Source organism: Cervus elaphus, chromosome 3, assembly GCF_910594005.1.
Source record: "Cervus elaphus chromosome 3, mCerEla1.1, whole genome shotgun sequence".
Classification (NCBI taxonomy): domain Eukaryota; kingdom Metazoa; phylum Chordata; class Mammalia; order Artiodactyla; family Cervidae; genus Cervus; species Cervus elaphus.
Window position 1 is genome coordinate 29841628 of NC_057817.1, and position 20888 is coordinate 29862515.

The 20888-nt window shown below is 42.3% G+C and overlaps 2 protein-coding genes and 1 long non-coding RNA gene across 3 annotated transcripts in view; 1 reads left to right on the top strand and 2 right to left on the bottom strand.

Annotated features, from left to right (window-relative positions):
• Positions 1-16842, bottom strand: TMBIM6 (transmembrane BAX inhibitor motif containing 6). Its single transcript, XM_043885165.1, has 10 exons — positions 16722-16842; positions 9535-9622; positions 9058-9166; positions 6257-6377; positions 4988-5036; positions 4783-4880; positions 4500-4579; positions 3889-3989; positions 3121-3196; positions 1-2003 (listed from the first exon to the last, which is right to left on the bottom strand). Exons 2-10 carry the CDS (start codon positions 9588-9590, stop codon positions 1983-1985), a joined length of 711 nt encoding a protein of 236 aa, XP_043741100.1. The 5' UTR covers positions 9591-9622; positions 16722-16842; the 3' UTR covers positions 1-1982.
• The window catches only part of LOC122682197 (tubulin alpha-1C chain-like), a 1110822-nt gene that overhangs the window by 673534 nt on the left and 416400 nt on the right, over positions 1-20888 (bottom strand). The gene's annotated exons all lie outside the window — the stretch shown is intronic.
• The window catches only part of LOC122682485, a 17584-nt gene continuing 12721 nt past the window's right edge, over positions 16026-20888 (top strand). Inside the window, exon 1 of the long non-coding RNA XR_006337394.1 lies at positions 16026-16159. This is a non-coding gene — a long non-coding RNA (uncharacterized LOC122682485). The remainder of the gene's footprint in view (positions 16160-20888) is intronic.

Sequence of the window (20888 nt, forward strand, 5' to 3'; positions counted from 1 at the left end):
AAAGGTTAAGGAATTTTCTTTATTTTTTACAAATTAAGACTATGTAATTTCATATATTTCTGAATCAAAAACACCTTTGTCTTCACAGTATGAGTTAGAGAATGCAGCCTGAGCTGAAAACCAAGGAACTAGAAAAGAAAGTGATAACTACAGTGATTACTGTATTAAAAACCTGTTAGGTATTTTCTTTAAAAGTAGTTTTTTATATCTTGTCATTCTTGGCACTGTTTCTAAAGAAAAACTCCTTTAATCCCAAGCAAAAAAGCACAAGAGGTGGAGTTTGGCTTCAGAAGATTTAACAGATTCTCAGGCCTAGCAGAGAATCAATAAATTTATGGAGAGTTGCTAGTGGGGGGTTGATAGGAAGGAAATCCCTTCTGGTAAATTCTCAACTGACAGGCTGGGGACAGCAGCTCAGAGAGCAGTATCCTCTGCAGAAGCAAGCCATTCTTCCGGGTGGCATGCCACTCCAGGAACCACACGGCCTGCCAACACAACTGTCTCATGGGGTATGGTGATGTGGTACGCTGTGAGCCAGCAGCCACTGGGTCAAACTGTATACTGGTTGTGAACAGGGAAAGCCAAAAATGGTGTCCTACGAGGAATGAGTTTTAGATGGCTCCAGCCCTCCTTAGGCTGAAGCTCTGTGAACAGCCAGAGACACCACCACTCCCAAGGCTGCCTGCCGTTCTGTGCCAGCTGACTGTGGCCGCTCTCGGGGAGGAGCTGGTGACCCCCGTTAGTACGGCCCCCTACACTTCCAAACACAAAGTTGCAGGAAATCAGAGGTTTGGTCGCCCGGCCGCTGCCTAAAGGCAGCTGCAGATTTCTAGAAACCGGTGAATAGACCAAAACCTAAAAGTGCATCTGTAAAATGGACATTTATCGACTGCCCCTAATCTCTGGCCTGACACTACTTATTAGTGCTCAGTTTGGATAAGACAAAAATGCACCTACGGACTGTTCTGAACACGGCCTCCGGAGTCATCATAGCTGGTTCCCCTGGTCTAAACAAAGATGCAGTTAGTGGAGATTTTGCTCTCTCCTGCCTCAAGCGGGTCCTTATCTGGGTTTGTCTGGCAGGATTAGTTACAATCACCCTAGAGGCTCAACCATGCCCCTTTCTTATCCTTCCTCTCCTGGAATCCTTAATCATAGTCACCTAATAGAGGCCACTCGGTAATTAAGATAGTGATCAAAAAAAAAAGACTGGGACAGTTTGAATTTTCTGTATCTTGCCATACATAATCAGCCTTTCTTAAATGCCTGACAAGAATTTCCCTTTGTACTGAAATCCTCCCACCCCATGGATGGAAAGCAGGCAGATTCCCTGAGGATCAGATAAGGGATTGGGAAGGGAACACACAAAAATCCACATTCCTTTTGTGATAGCAAGGCAGAAAGGTGTGTTTGCCAGACCAGCGGTGACTCGGGCAGCTCAGAGGAAGCTCAGCATCCACCAGAAGAGGCTTTTCGTTTTCCTTGTAGGGGCTGACAGCTTAGATACAATAAGCCCAAGTAACAATGGGACCAGCAATCTTTCCAGTGGAAAACACACTGCCTAGTCCCACAGGAACTGTGCACAAACCAAACACCGCTGAGGAAGGAAGGGCCGAGGCGTCTTTACCAGTCTGGGTCCACTTGGTGAAGCTTGACCAGAGAGCGGACTCTTGGAGTTTGCCTTTGCTGCAGACCCCGCTCCTTATCACGGTGGGCTGGCTGCTTGAGCAGAGGAAGAGGCTAGGCATGGGGGCTGTCAGAAAACGGGGGCGGGGAAAAACCCCAGGAATACGAAGCCAAACTCCAAACTATATTCTAATCAGTTTTTTGGATCAAAAAATTCAAAATAGAGAAAACCACAAAGTACAAAAGCTTTTCTGATGCTTTTCATTATCACAGAACACGCCACCTGTAATGTGTGCAAAGAGGAAATGAGGGGCTGAGGGAGAGGAAGTCAAACTGGGGAAGGCTGGATGGCTGCTTCACTTCTTCTTCTTCTTATCCTAGAAATGGAGGAAAACGACCTAATTAACTTCTGGTGTTGACAGTTAAGCTAAAACTCTTGGGTGAGCCAACAGCTGACTGACTTTGATTAGGTACAGTAAGACGGAAGGAGAGAAGCTACTTTAGTGTAGGAGGAGCTAAAGCTTAACCGTCTTCTGCTGGTGGTCCCCCAAATTGCCAGACTTGACAAGGATAAAGGCTACACACTTGCTCCCGCTTCTACCCCATGTGAAGCTAGGTACGCTGCCTGACCACTCCTGGCTACTCACAACCGTGACAGCTCAGATCCCAACCACCAAAAGCTGCAGACTGGCAGTCTATCCTAAAAGAACTAACTGAGAGGCCAAGACCAACTTTCCATTAGGCCTGAGACGGAAACATAAATCCTGGGCATAAGCCAACGTTCAAAATGATCCAGTCCAGCCAAACTCTTCACTGCACTGGGGTGGAGGCCCAGTGTATAATTACATGAAAGAAAGGCGAGTTGTTTGGACTAAAACTAAGAGACCTGCTTCGTGCTCGGTCCATTCGTGGCACAGACGAGACAGAAGACCACAAACTTCATGCAGTTATGAGCATCCACCACTACTGCACTGTCACTTGTTCCATTTTAAGTTCTGTAAAGAAAGGCTTGCGCTTTCAGCTGTTCCCCTACTACTGGAGTGGACAATGTTCGCCCCTCACTAACCCTACATACAATTCCTCTCTTGGAAAAAAAAAAATTAGACCAACAAATGGATAAAACTGGCCTATTTCTGAAATAAAGATAAAAAAAAGCTGGCTGTCAATATTATCCAAATCCTCTAAGATATGTCTTTTTGAGTCAAAGCTATCTTTACAGCCTTTAAATTCTTCATATATAGTAACTGTTTCTTGCTGCCAATGAAGCTCTTTTCCTTCTGATACTAATCTTGGGGAGACATTTTCTAAAAAAAAAAAAAAGAATTTACTTGTTCCTTTTTATCCAACAGCTAACGACTTCTAGTTTAACTCATATTCAGCAGCCTGCCTTACAAGTACCCTGGACCCACAAACTGTGTGAACACGTTCTCAGGTTTGAAGGACACACGGATGCTGAGCTCAGGAGCCAGTCCTTCCTCTTCGGGTGGTGCTAACCTTCTCACTCATAGCCAGGATCATCATGAGCTTTCTGAAGAGAGTTACAAAATCTAAGAAGAGGTCAACGCAGTGCCTGAAAGAGAAGAACCAGGTTACAAACTGCACTTCCCACTTGTCTTTATCCACAAGCCCACAAAGGTACAGGACATAAAAACCTCACCCCAACCCCAACAGTCAACCTCACCAGCACCCTACCACCAACTAAGTAAAACTCTATTGTCTGAGACCCTCTTTAACTCTGTGAAGCCATGGAGCACAGAAAAAAGAAAATTTAGACTGTAGAGGTTTAAGTCTGAACCCTGAACTACCTAGTTGAGACTATGAGAGGATTACATTAAAAAAAAAAAAATTATATACATATCTTCTTCTCATTGTTAATGGTTTAAAGACTACAATAGTATAAAGAGTAAAACATGGAAGATTCCTCTCCCTCTCGTCTGCCTAGGGGTAACCACTATTCAAAGTCTATTCAAAGTAAGGATAATTAAATACCTATCAATAGTCTAACTTTAAAAATCTGATGTCTTTCAGGAACTGAGAAAGACAATGCTTTCTGATGCATAATTCCAAAACCCTGGATATTCCATCATGTATACCCCTGTAGGTTGGCCACATAAGTCAGCCAGTGCCACCCGGTCCACTCTTATTCCTACCAATGTGCCAAGAAAGGTGAGTCAGACAAAAGATCATCCCAGAGATTCAGAAAAGAGCCGTTGAAGAGTAGCCGCCTCCTCCATACTTATTAAAGACTATTTTCACACTCACCAGATATAATCTTTATCTCCATTTTCAGCCTTTTCAATAATGAGTTGAGTATCAAAAAGGACAAAGCCACACATGACCACCAGCCCCAAATACAGGTTTGCCTGGCAAAAGAAGAATGAGATGTTACCATGTGGTAGACATTGCAGAGAAAAAGTCATACCTCTCTCTGGTCCTTGGTCACTTCAAAGTACATCAAACACTAACCCTACAGACATCAACATTCATGGAAATTGAAGCCCACAACGAAGACTGTATTACCTTCCCAAGCACAATTCTGCACTTATTTTTTTTTTTTAAGTCACTGAAAGAGCTTCAGTCATTTTAACAAGAAGCCACTCCTGGACTGGTTTTATTTATTTATTTTTTTGGACTGGTTTTAGAAAAATGACTTCTGAGCAAACCATCTTCTCCACTGCAATGCCCAACCCCTGTTCAGTCTGTACTTTGACCTGCAGCAGAAGGCTCCACTCTGGGAGGGTGACTGGGGAGGCCTCAAGAGCACTGCTCCATGAAAACAGAGTTTTGGAGGATTCTATCCTGGTTTTAGGGGATTAAGCAAGAGAAAGAAACACAAGGTAAATGGGAACTGGAAAGTTATACGCAAATCTTACCTGGAAAAGCCAAACAGATCCGAAGAAAAGGTTCCCCAGGGAAGACAAGAGCATCAGGCTCATGGCCGACATCAAGATACCTGGAAGGGAAGACAAAAAGCTACCTTGAGAAAAGCTAACACAAACTTCAGCAATCTCATTAAAGCCATCCTTTACTTTCCCCCCAAAAACAAAGGCTTTCATTCTCAACCCAACAGTTACAAGTTGGGAGGGAGGGAAAGGGTCCCAGGGAGAATTTTGGCTAAAGCAGAAACCCTCTTCCTGTTTTCCAGCCCATACATACCTCCTAGAAAGAGGTAGCTACGGCGCCTGGCATAGAGTGCACTCAGGGTAAAGCAGGTGAAGATCATTGCTGTGCCCATGAAGGCAGTGGGAAGGATGCTGTTAAAGGAAAAGACCGTTACATCAAGGGCTACAGGTATATAACCTTTGTTTAGAAGGTATCTTCATTAAGGTAGAAAGACCTAAGACACTACTAACATAGTTACCTGGGGTTGATGGCAATGCACAAGTCCAGAGCAGGGCCCAGGCCAACTCCTAGAAAACAAAAAGCCCCAGAACACAGCATAAACACCAATTCTTGAAGGATTAATCAATAGCATGGGCACGCCTACAGTCCTAGAAAACAAAACATGCGGACCAAGATAATTCAGTCTCCCTCCCTTCCATCCTCAACTGTTTTCCAGAGAACGTATACTTGACTGAGCTATTTATGGACAGAGCTGCAATACCAAGTCCTTGGCTGAAAATCATGGATGACCCAGAAGAACAGAGATTAGGGAAAATGAAGCAGGCATTTCAAACAATGTCAAGTAAACTGTAAGGCTGAAAAACTCTGAAGAGCAGTGATGTGAGACTGTAATGTGGGCCAGATTGGGAATCAGAATAGAAGAAAAGGATAAAGAGCAAAGTGGTGAAAAGTGGCCAACAACCTGTAGTCATGCAGACTGACTCCCTGTGTAGCAGAAAAGGCCAGACCGGTTAAGCCAGACTGGTTCTGCAGGTGGACACTTGCCAATAGGAGGGAAACCCGTCCCAGCTCCAACACTTCCTCTGCTCTGGCCATGCCCTCTCCTTCTGCTCATCCCACCTCTTTAACACTTTCAAAAACCAGCTTTTCCTGATCTAAAAATCTGATCTCTAAATCCCTTCCTTTCTGCAATTTCTTCAACACTGTATAGATTAGACACACTCAGGACAAGTTGTATTAACCCAAATGTTGCTCTGCGAGTATTTTTACTATGTAGCTTGAACTGTTTTCCTTAATGATTGTTCTAGAAGAGCTGTGCTTGTACTTCTTTTCTTGAGAATCAGCAAAGTGCCCGTAGGATGAATCTCGACATATGGCTTTAATGAACTGTCTGCAAGATTCAGAACAGATGCTCCTACGAAAGTTGTCAGCATTGAGTCCTTAATTAAGTCAGATTCTCAGGCCGCTGTTTAGTCCCATGTCCGCTGTTAACAAGCTATGCTACCTAAGCTCTTAAACTTCATTCATTCAAGCACACAAATGCTTATTTTTGGGATACAAAAGTAGAAATCACAGTCACGAGTCACAAACAGCTTACCCTCTGGATGGGGGAGCAAGATGCACTTATATGAAATAAGAAAGTAATACAAGGCATACTCAAATACAAGATAGAATAATACAGTGTGCCCGTTGGGGTGCATCAGAATACATACATATCTCGGGCCTTCGTCTAAAGATACTAAAATACAGTATCCCTCCCTCAAAATCAGAGCCATCCCAAACATACCTGTAAGGAAGGCAAATCCAGCCAGAAGTCCCAGTCTTTTTTGCTCAGTTTCATGGCTGTGAGGTGTTGCCATCAGCCAAATCATCAACCCCAAAGAGCCCAAGGCAGACAGCAGGCCAGCCTGTCAGATCCAGAGTCAATAATTAGATACTTGAAAGTATCAAATTTATCTTGCGGGAGACTTTACTGGGTTAAAATATTCACCTGAACTTCCTAATATTTGATCCTAACCTGGAGGCAGTGGAAAAGGCAGTGAAGGCAGAGGAGAAAAACCAAAAGCCTTGTGGGACAGGGTTAGGACCATGATGGATGCTGAAGGCAGTCCATCAACTTATAACTACCCAAGTCAAATTATGAGTCTTGCCCAAGAAATAGAAAAGATGAATCAAAATGACAAGTGCTTAAAGAACATTCCAATCTGCAGAATAAGTAGGAATGACCTCTTTTTGATCCCTTTAAAACATACACACAGAAATATACATAAAGAGAGAGAGAGAGAGAAGAACTGAATGACTGTGTACCCCCCAAAATTCATGTTTAAATCCCAATCCCCAGTGTAATGGTATTTGGAGGTGGAGTCTTCAGAAAGTGATTAGGTCGTAAGTGTAGAGCTTTTGTGAAGGGAAATTAATGATCTTATAAAAGATTCCAGAGCTCCTTTGCCCCTTCTACTATGTGAGGACACAGAAGGTGGCCGTTTACACAGGAAGCAAGCCCTCACCACACAACAAATCTGCCAGTGCTTTGATCATGGAATTACCAAACTGTGAGAAATGTTTCTTGTTTAAGCCACTCAATTTATGGTATTCTGTTATAGCAGCCTGAATGAACTGAGACAGAGTAAGAACCAATATGTTAAGAATTATTTTAGGGTGATGGGATTACAGGGTTTTATATTTCTTTCTTATAACGAATCTGTTTTCTCTATGGTGAACATGCATTAGTTTAAGAGAAAAAAAATTTTTTTAAAGCAAATGGGAAAAGTAACAGGCAATAGAGACAGAGAAAAATCATTAAAGATGTATGCAGACACTGAAGTTCCTTCCTTCTTTTAAAGGTAGAGTTGATCCTCAGTGTTCACACTAGTTATGTTCTGCACAGTCACTGTGAGCAAGGAATCAGTGATACCCAACAAATGCTCCTGGAGGAAATAAAGGTTTAAGTTCTTTAGAGCATCTTGTCAACGTTTTTATCAACTGGCCTAAATAAAATACAAAACCTTACTGAATGTGTGTTTTCTGGTTAAAGACACTTGGGTATGTAGTAGTGACTCTTTTACACAGAACTTGTGCTTGGCGGCACTGTAATTCATGCCTGAATAAAGCTTATCTGACATACGTATTTTCTCTAGAAGGCACATCACAGTATTGCATTGAGCAATACCAGACGTTATGCCTGGGGCCATTTTAAACATCAAAATCACCAAGAAAAATGATAAAAATGCAAAAAATGTGGCACTACATAGACTATGAAAAGGACACTTGTTGAGACAGTATGAGAGCTTGAAAGAAGGCAGTGTTGCTTTGTTCAACCTCAGCCAGAACATGGTGCATTCGACAACTCGAATTTTTTGCCACTCCGTACATGGCTGCAAAAGTCCACAAAAGCACCACAAGGACTGATTTTAGAGTTACAAATGAATCTTGGCAAGTAGGTGAATTCACAAATATGGAATCCACAAATAATGAGGATGACTGTGTTTCACTTAAAAAAGCCAACACGACTAGAAACCAAAAGGGCCACTGTCGCCTAAAAGGTACAATGTTTTGGTCTAAACTCGAAGGATCAAAGCTCTATCTTTGAGTGTCCAAAGTAATTTTTCACACAGCTTCTGCCAGGAGATGCCTGAGTGCAGGGGTGTCTGAGCATGCCACTTCCCAGCTGTGGCAAATGCCAACACAAGTACATCTCCATATTTACACTAAAAAGGACAACTCCAAAAGGGACCAGTCTTGGTTAGTGAGCCTCAAACTTCCTGGTTATTCCTCAACTGTTCCTCTTATTGCTGCTAGCCAAACTCAAACTCTCCCTCAACAAAGGAAAATGAATGTTGTATCATAGAATAAAATGGACCAAGTCCTTAAAGGTCTCAACCCTGTCTCTCCTGGAAATTAAACATACAATCAGTGTTTTGTATCCAAGTACTCCAGTCATTCAGGCAAAAAGAGGAAGAATGGAAGAACAGATAAAAAGGTTACTGTGCAAAGTCACCCCAGCATGCACGTCAAGTCTCTACTCAGTGGGTGGGGGCCTCCTACGTCAGCAGCTCAGCCCTCAGTGTCAGGGTCAAGACATCCTGTTTTCAGTATCTAGGGAGGGCATAACTGCCAGAAAAAGTAAATGGCTCTGCATGTCCTGATTTATGACTGGTTTTGGCTGGGCTTTCCTGATAGCTCAGTTAGTAAGACCCTTGTTCGATTCCTGGGTTGCGAAGATCTGCTGGAGAAGGGATAGGCTACCCACTCCAGTATTCTTGGGCTTCCCTTGTGGCTCAGCTGGTAATGACTCCACCTGCCATACGGGAGACCTGGGTTCAATCCCTGGATTGGGAAGACCCCCTGCAAAAGGGAAAAGCTACCCACTCCAGTATTCTGGCCTGGAGAATTCCATGGACTGTCTAGTCCTTGGGGTCTACAAAGTGTCGGACATGACCGAGTGATTTTCACTTTCACTTGTCTGGGTGCAGATCCCAAAATACTGAAAAGGACTAAGGAGAGACACAGGCTTGTACCACCCTGCTGAGCTAGTTTCTTCCTAATGCAATTTATGCCACAGCAACTAGAGGAGAAAACTGCTCTTACCTGAATGAAATGGGTGACCACATGGACATAAGCCCCCGCAGCCGCCACAAACATACAGAGGGCAAAACTGGCATAAACCTTCTTCAGGTGCTGCTGTGTCGAGGGGGTTCTAGGAAAGAAGGTTAATAATGGCCATCACTCCAGGACCAATCTATTTTCTAAGCTAAGGATAATTTCCCTTCTTCTCAGGGAATATATGACAGTTTTAATACAATAAAGAAAAAATAGAAAATCTTAAATTCTGAGGAAGGCCCCAAAGCCCAGAATTAACAATCAGTACCCAAACTGTAATAACTAACTGGCTTTCCAGTGACCACACAGCAGCCCTTAAGAGTTTGGATGCTTTTATCAGATCCTCTGGACTCTAGCAAAGTTAATGTTAGTTCATACATGCAAGTTAATACACCAGGAAAAGGAAAAGAAAAAAGATAAAAAAGGAAACGTAAAAGGAAGCACAGTCAAGGTCAAAGCACTTACATGTGGGAAAATTTAAAGAGTGCATCAAAGTTGATCTTCCGATCAAATATATTCATGATGCTACTGTCTGTGGGACACAGCCTCCGCTCTGTGGAATCAAGGATATAAGAAAAGTTATCTGAAAGACACAGGGACACACAACATAACAAACAACTTTCTTTTAATTTTTTTAAAATTTATTTACTTTTTACTAAAGGATAATTGCTTTACGGAATTTTGTTGTTTTCTGTCAAACGTCAACATGAATCAGCCATAGGTATTTGTTATGAAAAACAGCAACATACGACTTTGGAAAAATGAAAGTTATCTGAAAATCCCACTGCCCTAACACCACCATTTTCATTTTTACATATTTCCTTCTAGAATACATTCACAATCATATGCAACCAATTTAAAGGGGACAAACTCATCTTGTGCCCACACTGTTTCATTACCAGCAATCGATTTCCATTTTTTCAGCAGGTAACTTGCCCCTTTAAAAGACATTTTGTTTCTTTGAGAAACAAAGAAGGAAACTTTTTTTAAGTTACAATCCCCAAACTGACTTCCTGAGGAATCCTGGGCCATCCTCAAGAGTTCACATGCACTGCTACCATTTGTTTCCTGAGGTTCTCTCTCACAAATGAAAACAACTACAATGACTGGTTTGCTTCCTCTGATTTCCTCTTTCCTTTCTTACCAGCATCCCTACTCACCTTAATAACAGTCAGATTTGTTCTTAAGGATGGATACAATGAGAAGCTCAAGAACCTACTAAAGCCATTCCCCTCACCTCTAAGTCACGGGACCCTGGCCCTCTTGATCGAGATGGTGCAATAATTGCAGGCTGTTGCACAGCCAACCACAGCCTTCCATAACCATGATGAATACGCCCTCTAGAGAACACACTTACAGGATGGCAGAGTCCAGTATCTGGAAAGTGTCTTTGTTTAAAGCTTCCATTAAGTGCCCTAATGACATCCCTAGACAGAACTTGCAACAGCACTGAAGCAACCTTCAGAGCCAAGCTTCAGTACTTGTAACAAAGCTAGACTGCCACTTGCTTCTAATTTCAAGAGTTAAAGGTGGGGATGGGGAGGGGGGTTAAATCCTCAAATACCCTGGAGGTTGTTAGTCAGAAAGGGGCAACATTCTGTAACTAGACCCCAATGAGTGGAAATTGTGGAAGGGGAGAATGGCAGTTTGCTCTTTGGCATTTTCCAGGAGGCACTATCTCTCTTAAAACTGCTGATGGAAAAACCAAAGTCATCAAAGGTTGTTAACATAGGGAAGGAGGTGTCAAATAAGAATTTCTCCATGATTTAGTGTCTTGTGATTTAAAATCATTAAAAAATTAATTAAATAAAACTAGTTTTCTACCATTACTATCAACTCTAAATTCTTTTAAATCAACTCTAAAATTTAAGTGAAATACGTAATTATCAAAGCTTCTAAATGCAAAGGTAAACAGCAATTGTAGTAGCAATTTTATGGGGAAAATGCAATAAAGTAAACATTTAATAAATATGACAAGGTGTATATGACAACTTCAGAACTGTTAAAATCAGAGGGGAGAAAAGTTAGGACTTAGAATCAAGGAAACATGACGGTTTCCTCTTGGTCTGTTCCAAACAGACACTAACATACAGACAAGTAATGAGTTAAAACTGTTCTTACAAGTTTTGCCAGAAAGACTAAACATACCAGTTTTCAATGTTAGCCTTAACCACCTGTGCTCAGAAGCTGTAGAGAAAAGATACCTACATTCAATGGTTCCTGTGCAAACTCAGCTGAACAAGATTAAATTGCATTCATAACTCAAAAATAGCTCCCATACCAAAAGTATTTTCAGTCCCAGGAACAGTCAGTTCTCAGCTCAGCTTGAAGTATTCAAAACCATTAACCAAGTAAACTCGGTTAACATTCTAGAGTGCCCCCACAGTTAAGTGAAAACTTTTGTTTAAAGTTTTTTTTTTTTTTAAGTACAAAGAATTCCCTGGAAGTCTGGTGCGACTCCATGTTTTCACTGCCAAGGACCCAGGTTCAGGCCCTGGTCAGGAAACTAGGATCCTGCAGGCCGAGTGGCTCAATCAAAATAGATAAATAAAATGTAAAAGCATATTAAAATGATAATTTTTATGTTATGTGTATTTTACCAAATAAAGGAGAAAAGTATACAAGTAACTGAAAAGGTACTCAATAAAGGATTTCTCCTAACATACATTGAAACCCATTACAGAATGGACACCAGCATTGGTTTCTCTCACTCTGAACCCCAACTCACACACAGTTCTACACTCCAATTTGAAACAGGAAGGTGGACAGTGCCTCTGAGACTCATGGGAAATTTGCCTGCACTGCATTTGTAAATGAGAAGTAAATGTTCAAGTGTTAATCATAAACAAATTTAGAGACTCATTTTATGCTTTCATCCTTAGAAAGGCAGAATACCAAAATGTGTCAAAGTTGGTCATGCATACATTGCTAAAGCTTTATTGGAAGTCACTATCTGTGATTTCCCAGGTCAGCCTCTCTGCCAGAGACACCCAAAAAAATTGCATAGTTCTACCAAGAAAAACTTAAGCAAACACATTGTTTTGAGTCGGTATTCATGAGGTCTGCTTTGGTTTGAGGAAGGAAGGGCAGCAGGGGCAGGCAGAGGGAGACAGGAGTCAGATAGTCTTATCAATGAACACCTATGTGTTCTCACATACTGTTAAATCTCCTGTTTTATTCTAAGAATCTTCCTTAACCTGTCCTAAAACATATTATCAATAGACAAGCCTTAAATTAAAAAAAAAAAAATTCTCCTCAATCTTATTCTAACACCTGTTAAGTACAATGCAAATGAAACATGACCAAGTGGCCAAAAGCTATGCAAAACAATCATGCATTTAGCATTCACTAAAAAAAAAAAATCCTTGCCTTTGAAAAAGAAAAGTTTGCTGCCTTTTGGAGCCAGCAGAGAAGCTGCCTCAGTGTATACAATTTAAGAACATTAAACCAACAAGTCAAAGAAACATTGGTCACACATTTATTTAAACATCCAGTGTGTGAATTATATGGTTCTTCATTCCTGTTGTAGTAACTCAACCATCTTGAATCCTGTTCCCACACATCCAAAAGGATCTGATTGATACTTAAGAAAAATCTCACATGGTTAAAAAAAAGTGGGGGGGGGGGGGGTGGAGCAGTAATTTTGATAGCAGTTCTTCCTACTGAATAGCTTGTAGATTCTGTACAACCATGTCCCTGGAACAGTGGTTAACATGGCCAGCTGCTTCTGAACCCTGGCTACTTCCTTCGCTGTATGATGCAGCAAGTTTCTGGCACTTAACCTCACTGTGCTTCAGTTTCCTCTTTTGTAAAATAGTAACACTTAATATCCCCTACTTCATAGGAATGAGGACTAAGTGAAAGAATACAAATAAAGTGCTCAGAGTAGTGCTTCATAGTTAAGACCAGCTTAATATGTTAATCATTGTTGTTACTAGTGTAATTCATTACTCTCATAGCCTCAGTGCATGATTTCCCTTTAAAAAAAAAAATGTTTAGACTCATTTAACAGATGTTCCAAACACACTCTTCACAGGGCTACAGGTGGTGGCTTTCCCTTTTTAAAGCCTAGTTTTAAGGGAGGTGGGAGGGGGGATCGGGATGGGGGAAAAAAAAAAAAAAAAAAGAAAAAAAAAATAAAGTCTAGTTTTAGAAGACATTTATCTTAGACCTAATTTATATACACTCTGTATTTTACTTAAAAAAAAAAATTATCCAATCATTAATGCACAGCTATATCCTGAAGGCTTAACAGTTACACAATGAGAGAGTAAAATTAAATGGCAGGAGGGGAGAGTCTAGGAAAATTATAAACTGGAACTGAAAGGAACTTGGTTAAGCTTACTACTGATTAAAAGGTTTAAATGGCATGTCTCTCTGCTGGTACATTTACACTGTCTCTCCTGTCCCCCAGGACCACAAAGGTGTTTTGAGACAGCCTAATAACCACTAAGTGATCGTCTGATGTGGAAGAGAATTTGATGAAGTAAATGGTTATTTATTAGCTTGATGTTTTCCTTGCCACCCCTAGGAGACAGGTCAGTTTGGTTTCAGGAAATCCAAGAAATTCTGTCTCGGCTAGGGCTGGGCTTTGATTGTCCTAGATTTGGATTCCAGATGTCCCAGCCCATTCCTTAACTTGGACCAAAATTCCTGGATCAGGTAACACTGCATCTCTTGGAGGCTGCCTCAGAATCTAACAAGTAACTGGAGATGGAATGCCTATTGCCTTCAATAAATTATTTTTTTGCATCAAGCTGACACATTAAATCTCCCTCACTATAAGCACAATTGTTTGACAGACACAATGTCCTAAATACATAATCATCCTCCAGGATAAACCAGCAATCCCTCCCCAATAAAAATCATATTTAGCCCAAGTGAGAGCAGGCATAGATTAGGACAAACGGCACACTGACTCAACCCTCATTCCTAAAGATCTTTTCCCCCCAAGTGTTTTGGATTCCAGTTAATTGTGCAGGAACTTTTCTCACACATTTTGTTGTAATCACTTTAAGAGCCTGCATCTGATTCATCTCACTACCCCCCACACTTAAATCTCCAGAGTAAATCTAGATGCTATCTAATGAAGCGTCGCAACCACACATCAACATTTCCCAGCTGGCTCAGAGAGGAACTTACCTTAAAGGGTCATTCAAGTGGCCCTAAAAGCCAGTCTACAGTTTTTCTCTCCTTGGTTTGAATACTGTTTTTGAAAACAAAAATGTGTATGTGTAATATAAAAGCTACTCCATGCAATTTGGTTAGTAACTCTAGAGGAGAGCAAGGTGGAGTGAAAGACATTTCTACCAGATTCTACACCCAAATTAAAGTAGCAAAGGAAAATTTAGCATGATAATGCATCAAGAGAATATTCAGTGTTTTCTCAGAGGAGACTAATACCCTTGGGTAGTTTATGAAATAAAGTGAAACTCTTCAGGCCAGCAATGGTACCTCCTGAAACAATACCACTGACTGCATTTATATAAAACTTCACAACTTTCAAAGCATTTTATTATGTACATACATTATCCCCTTTGATCATCATACACATGAAGAAAGGACAAGAATGATTAGTACCACTCTGAAGATTAAAAAGTTCAAAAAAGTAACATAATAGCATCACGAGCACTGGATTTAAAGTTACATATTCTATCATATTCTACCACATAACTTTGGGGAAATCACTTTACCTAAGGTCATCTAGACTTCCTCATCTGTGACAGCACGATGATTAACACCTTCCCTACCAAGCTCACTGAATGCCAATGAGAAAAATCTCTGTGAAATTACTGTAAAATGTTAAACACTACAGTGGACATTAAACAGACATTAGTGCTGACAAACATCAGAAAGTTAAACAGTAGAGCCAGGACAGGTTAGGGTAAACTCTAGTGCTCTTTATACTATTACACCCTACAGCAGAAAAGCAAATTTTTCTTAAAGCAGTTTCAGCTGCCGGTCAAGAGAAATTGTAAAACAACTATGACAACAAACATATCCTGATTCCTCTTATACGTTTCTGTATTTTTCAGTATTTCTACAATAAGTATGAACTATACACATATGTCAGGAAAAAACCTGGAAATGGCTGACCAAATATCTGGATTAATTTTACCTTTCCTATTCTTTAGGAGAGTGAGACTTCAGTGGATCAACGGGGGGGGGGGGGGGGGGGCGGGGGGGGGGGAAGGGAGAGAAGAGAGAAAAGAAAGAGGGTACTAAGCCAGGTTTCCACAACAAAATAATGGAAAAGGGAAACACTGAATCCAAGTTACAGACTGCACTTCTCAAGGATTCAACCATTCTGACTCCACTGGAGGAAAATGGCAGAAAATCTAAATGTCAACATACTCTTGAAGCAAGGACCAAAAAAAACATTAGACGAGGAAGAAGAAAACACCGAAGAGAATAAGTCAAATAATTACAGAAAGGTGTTTGCAGAACCCATAAGAAATGTGGTTATGAAACGTTTATCTTTCCTGAACCTAATTCTTAAACTACACATTCAACCAAAAGATAAACTTGAAATAAATAAGTAACTAGAAAAGCCCATTTGCCGCTAACCTTTAACCTTGAAATTCTGTCTATGTTTCAGGCACAGTCAGCTCTTCTGCATGATTACACACTCACAATTGAACTATTGCTGTAACAGAGTCTCAAGTTCAGAAAGGTTTTTGTTGTTGTTTGGTCAATGAAAGGCTGATGAGGCAGGCAATGCAACCTGGGCAGGCACCGGGCTGCAATTCCTCACTTAATAAATACACAAAAATACCACAGCCCCAGCAAGTAGGTCCAAAGGAAAAAAAAAACAAAACACAAAACTGCCCGATGACGCCTTTCCTGAGCGAACTTTTCGAAAGACGCCCACAAAGGCCCAGGAACAGCAAAGCCAAAGCCACCTCACCTGTCCAAAGGTAACCAATCAGATCAGAGCGGGGCTGCCCAGTAGGGCTGGCAAACCAGGCCTAGCCCTGATCTCTCACCTCCCGCCTCTGCTGTTGGCTTCCAAGTAACTAAGGTGCCTCGCGTGTCACAGAAGAGTGTGACATCACCCGCCCCGCCGTGACAGGGCAGCCTGTCGGACCAGGTACTCCCGAGTCCAAGCCCCCGCCCCTCACCCACAGGCGGCCTAGCCAGAGGCTTCCCGTCAGGCCAGCAATCGGTCTGGCGGGGTTGGGACGACCACAAACCCATAAGGTTTCGCTTTCATTCTCCTCCGAAGGAAGGGGTGTGGGGGGGGGGGGTGCGGGGGCGAGGAAACGCGCCCCGAATTCAAGGGATCGAGGCTAGGCCTAGGCAGTTTACACTTGGGCGGAGGAGAAGGAGGGACGCGGCCTGGGCGGGGCAGGAAGGCCAAGAAGGGGACCTACGATAACATTTACGCGCAGAATCCCGCCTCGACGCCGCGCAAAGAACCGGCAACCTCGCCCCCCGCCTCGCCCCTGCTACGGTACAGTTGCGCATGCGCGATTGTAGTTCCCTCTCCCCTCTCCGCCTATCTTTCCGGAGTCCAGCGGCCAAGCAAGGCCCAGTTCCCCCAGGATGCAGTCCGTCCGAAAACGGTGACTACTTCCACTCTTTCTCAGGCAATAACTGCTAACCTTTCCATTTCTGACTCCCAGCCTGCGCACTCCTAGCTTCAGACATACCTTCTAACCCGCCTCTCAGGAGCCCACACGGCTCTTCTAACACCGGATGTGCTTCTGACTCTCCCAGGGTCCGCTCCAGACTCTTTACCTTGCGTCCCCGCCCCTCGAAGGAAGCCCCGCCTCCGCATTCGGCCTAAGGCCAGTCCTCATTGGTTGTTTGTTGCACTTCTGCCCTTCCATTGGTTGTACGTGCATAAACAACGACTACTTACTTCAGAGCTATTTGCTTAACTCCCTTGTCGATCAGGACTCTAGCCGCCAACCAGCGTCGTTGCAAAAGACCTCCGCCTTCTTCCTGCATAGTAAGGAAGGGTCGCGGTTCAAAGCCGCCTCTAGTGGACAAAGGGAAGAGGGCAGGCCCCACCCAAACACGGGGCAACTAATGCAGTCTGCAAAACGCGTGAGGTAGTGCTGCAAAAGTGTCAGGATTCTGGTTTTAGGTTTGTCATGTAATGTTAAAGGGGGAAACAGATTCAGAGAACACATAGAAAAACGCTGTCACAAGGGCCAATTTACCGTGAATCTAGTGAAGCTTAAACTTCAGAACCCCTATGGAGGCTCAGTGAATTCTCTAGGGACGCGAGGAAGCCTTAACAGCCTCAGTCCTGCATCGGACGCACGAGCCCACCCTGAAAGTCCCTCTCTGAGCCTTAGTGGTAGATCTGGGATCGTGGGCGGGGCCAGCGGGCTGCCAAGACCACCTTCCCTGTCCACCTTGCTTCGGGGAGGTGGATATTATTAGTCCGATGGGTGGGAGGGGAACGAGGGTGGCTGTCAGTCCGAGCTGCCCTGTCAGCCCTGAAGAAACTAAGCCATGGGAGATCAAAGGGCTCGAGCTCTCCGAGGACTCCTAAGCAATACTTGCGCAAGGACTTATAGTAAGGAGTTATGAAACTGATTTTTAAAAGTTTCTACATTATCAGTTTTTTCCAAAACTATTTTTTTGCTGATTTATTTTTCTAATATCTCTGTAAAAATAATACAACATGGTCATACGAAGAGGCAAAGAGTATACAGCCAAAAAAAGTAGAAAAAGAAAAAAAGCTTAAAGTGGTTTGCAGGCAAGTTAATAATAATAATGTAATTCTTTTTTTTGGATTCTGTGATGTTTGTGGTTTTGTCATTATTTTAAAATCTGTAATGATTTATTAATATTCTTATTCTAAATAAATATTGACTTTATTACATAATTTTGTATTCTTTTTCTAAAATACAGCCCTACAATTGTAGATGTTTGGGGCTGTACAAAACATAGATCCACCCCTGACCCTCATTTTACAAATAAGGAAACAAGCCCCTGGACATAAAAGGTTCTCGCAAAACAAGGGAAGAAATTTAGATTAAGCATTTCATCAGTGAATATCAAATCAGAATGAAAGATTTAGAAAACTACTTTCTAGAAGGATAGGTTATTTTTTCTTTTTTTTTTCTTTGGCAGCATCTCTCTGATTCAGGGTGGAACTCAGGCCCTGGGCAGTGAAAGCATGGAATCCTAACTGCTGGACTGACAGGGAATTCCCTAGAAGGGTAGAATGGTTATCTTTTTTCATAAAGAATACAAATGGGCAGGGTATGATTCTTGGAACACAAATTCAGATATGCAATAACATTTTATTTTTTGTAGTGCTACCTAATGTTTGCTCTGAACCTTTTTCCATCAGAGTGGAAAAAATATATTTTACCAGTCTTCCTTGAGATTTCTGTCCCTATCCCACCCTAATTTCTGTCACTTTTCTGGGGCTAAAGTGCTTAGGAACAGGGCCTATGTGGTTCCTGGTCTTCGATTTACACGGGTTGCTGCAGAAGTTTTTACATTTGTACCGGTGTCCTTTCAGGTATAGCAGTAGCTATTTCCTTGCCATACTTAAGGCACAAGAAACTGTTTGTCAAGCTAATACTGAATTATCCACCTAGAACAAGAGGTTGCTAAGAATTTGGCCTGAATGGTGTTTACTGACATAGGTTACTCATTCATTGAAGACATAGATTATTCACTCCATTTCTGGTTCAGGGTCTTTCAAGAGGTTGCAATCAGATGTCAACAAAGGATGCAGTCATCCAAAGGACTGACTGAAGCTAGAGGAATTACTTCCAAGGTACGGCTGACAGTTTGGTGCTGGCTGTTGGTAGGAGGCCTTAGAAACTCTCCAAGTGGGTTCCTTCTTAGGGCTGTTTGACTATCCTCACAGCTTGAGGCCTGGCTTTTTCCAGAAAGAGCAATCCCAGAAGCAGAGACAACTAGATGGAAGCCTTTTTTACAACTTATCCTCCCAGTTGCATAGCAATCACTTCCTTATAATAATACCCTTATTTCCAGAGCCCTGTCCCAAGTCTTGTGCCTCAGAGGGCCTCATGCTTTGGAGGGCCTTCCTAGAAATTTTCTAAGTCTTCCTCATGTGCCTGGGACCAATCTGGGCCAGTTATGCCATCAAGGTTCAGCCCAGATCGGGTCCTGCTGAGCTCTTGTTCAAATTTCTCCCCTTCATGGGATTCTCCAATTCCAGGATGCCCAAGAAACTCTCGAACTCATGCCTATAGCATTATCCCAAGGCCCTGTGATCAAGTCTCCATCCCAAGAGAGGAGCCTGATCACTCTTGCTGTCCAGGATTGTATTTCTTTTGAGGAATCCATGAGATTGGATCTCCAGGATCATGCTGACATGCCTACTTGGGGGTCAGACAGAAGATGAACTGGGCTGCCAAGAGTCTTCTATAAGCCTTGGGCTCGAACTGTGTGTATGGGTCCCTGTATTGATCCTTTCCTGTCCGTGTTCTGACTGTGGAGCTGTGTGTGGGCCATAGAACCAGAGGAAACAGAGTGACAGCAGGCATCTCTTCTGTACATCATCACACACAAGCCACCCCTACCACTGACACCCAGGGCATTCACTCCATCTCCTTCAAAGACTGTGGAATGTATGTCAAGCAGTCCTCTGGGAGTAGGCCCACCTTTCTCCTCCAAGATCACTTCTGAGTGCTTTTAAAACTGTTGGTCCACAGTGTCAAAAGGCTCTTCCCAACTAATGTCCTCTTCTGTTTCTGAATGCTGTGATGATGCAGTGTTCCCACCCACATCAGTCTTAAGTCGTGCCAAATGAGTGTACAAATGACATTACACCTCTTGTTCTATCCTTGATATGTGGAAGGTAGGGATGTGGTTAACATTGAAAGAGATCACAGTCTGAGAATGCTGGGGTTATGGTTTAAAGGGTGTAAGAGAAGACATGCTTAGAAGGGATGTTTATCCATTCAACCACTGACGTTTGGGTTGTTTCCACTTTTTGGCTATTATGAATAATGCTGCTGTGAACAGTCATGTACAAGCTTTTGTGTGAACATATGTTTTGATTTCTCTTGGGCCTGTTCCTAGGAGAGAAATTGCTGAATCTGGAGCCGTAATTGGGGTAGTTTATCTAAAATGGCCTTGAATGCTTGACACTTATCAACAGAGTAAGTCTATTCCCTCTCCCTTGGATCTGAACGAGCTCATGACTACTTCCCGTAATAGACTATAGAAGAAGTATTGCTGTGTGACTGCTAATGCTAGGTCATAAGATACCATGCAGCTTCTGCCTGTTTCTCTTGGAGCACTGTTTCTTGGAATACTCCCTGGAGACTCTCTTAGAACCCAACTACTAGCTTGTGAGTCTAAGCTACATGAAGAGGCCTTGTATAGGTTCTCCCATCAACAGTCTCAATGGAGCCAACTTTTGAGTCATCCTAGCCCAGATGTTACACATGTGAACAATGAAGTCTTTGGATGATCCCAGCCTCCAGATGATTCTAGCAATTCATCTTCCCAGTTGGTACCCTGCTGTGCCCCGTCCAAACTCCTGTCTCATAGATTCCATAGGCTTAATAAAGTGGATGTCGGTTTTTGTCATGGGGTGGCATGGACAAGTGTGTTCTTTCTACAAATCAGTAAGAAAAAGACCAAAACCAACATAAAAATGGGCAAAGGGTATCAACAGGCAGTTCATCCAAGAGAAAAACCAAATGGTCAACAGACAAAGGAAAGTATTCAGTCTCACTAGTATTTAGAAAAATTCCAATTGAAACAATGATAGACCATTTTATACAGATTGGCAAAATCAAAAAGTCTGATAACTCCAACATTTGTAAATAAGTGGAAAAACAGAAAATCATATGCTACTGGTGTAATGGAAA

What these genes read in the sequence shown, in the direction of transcription:
- TMBIM6 (XM_043885165.1), bottom strand. Translation starts at nt 9,590, where the DNA reads ATGAATATATTTGATCGGAAGATCAACTTTGATGCACTCTTTAAATTT. An exon ending in GATCTGTTTGGCTTTTCCAG is followed by an intron (nt 3,990 to 4,499) that starts GTAAGATTTGCG and finishes TTCTTTTGCCAG; the next exon opens with GCAAACCTGTATTTGGGGCT. An exon ending in TCCTGGCTATGAGTGAGAAG is followed by an intron (nt 2,004 to 3,120) that starts GTTAGCACCACC and finishes CTCCATTTCTAG; the next exon opens with GATAAGAAGAAGAAGAAGTG.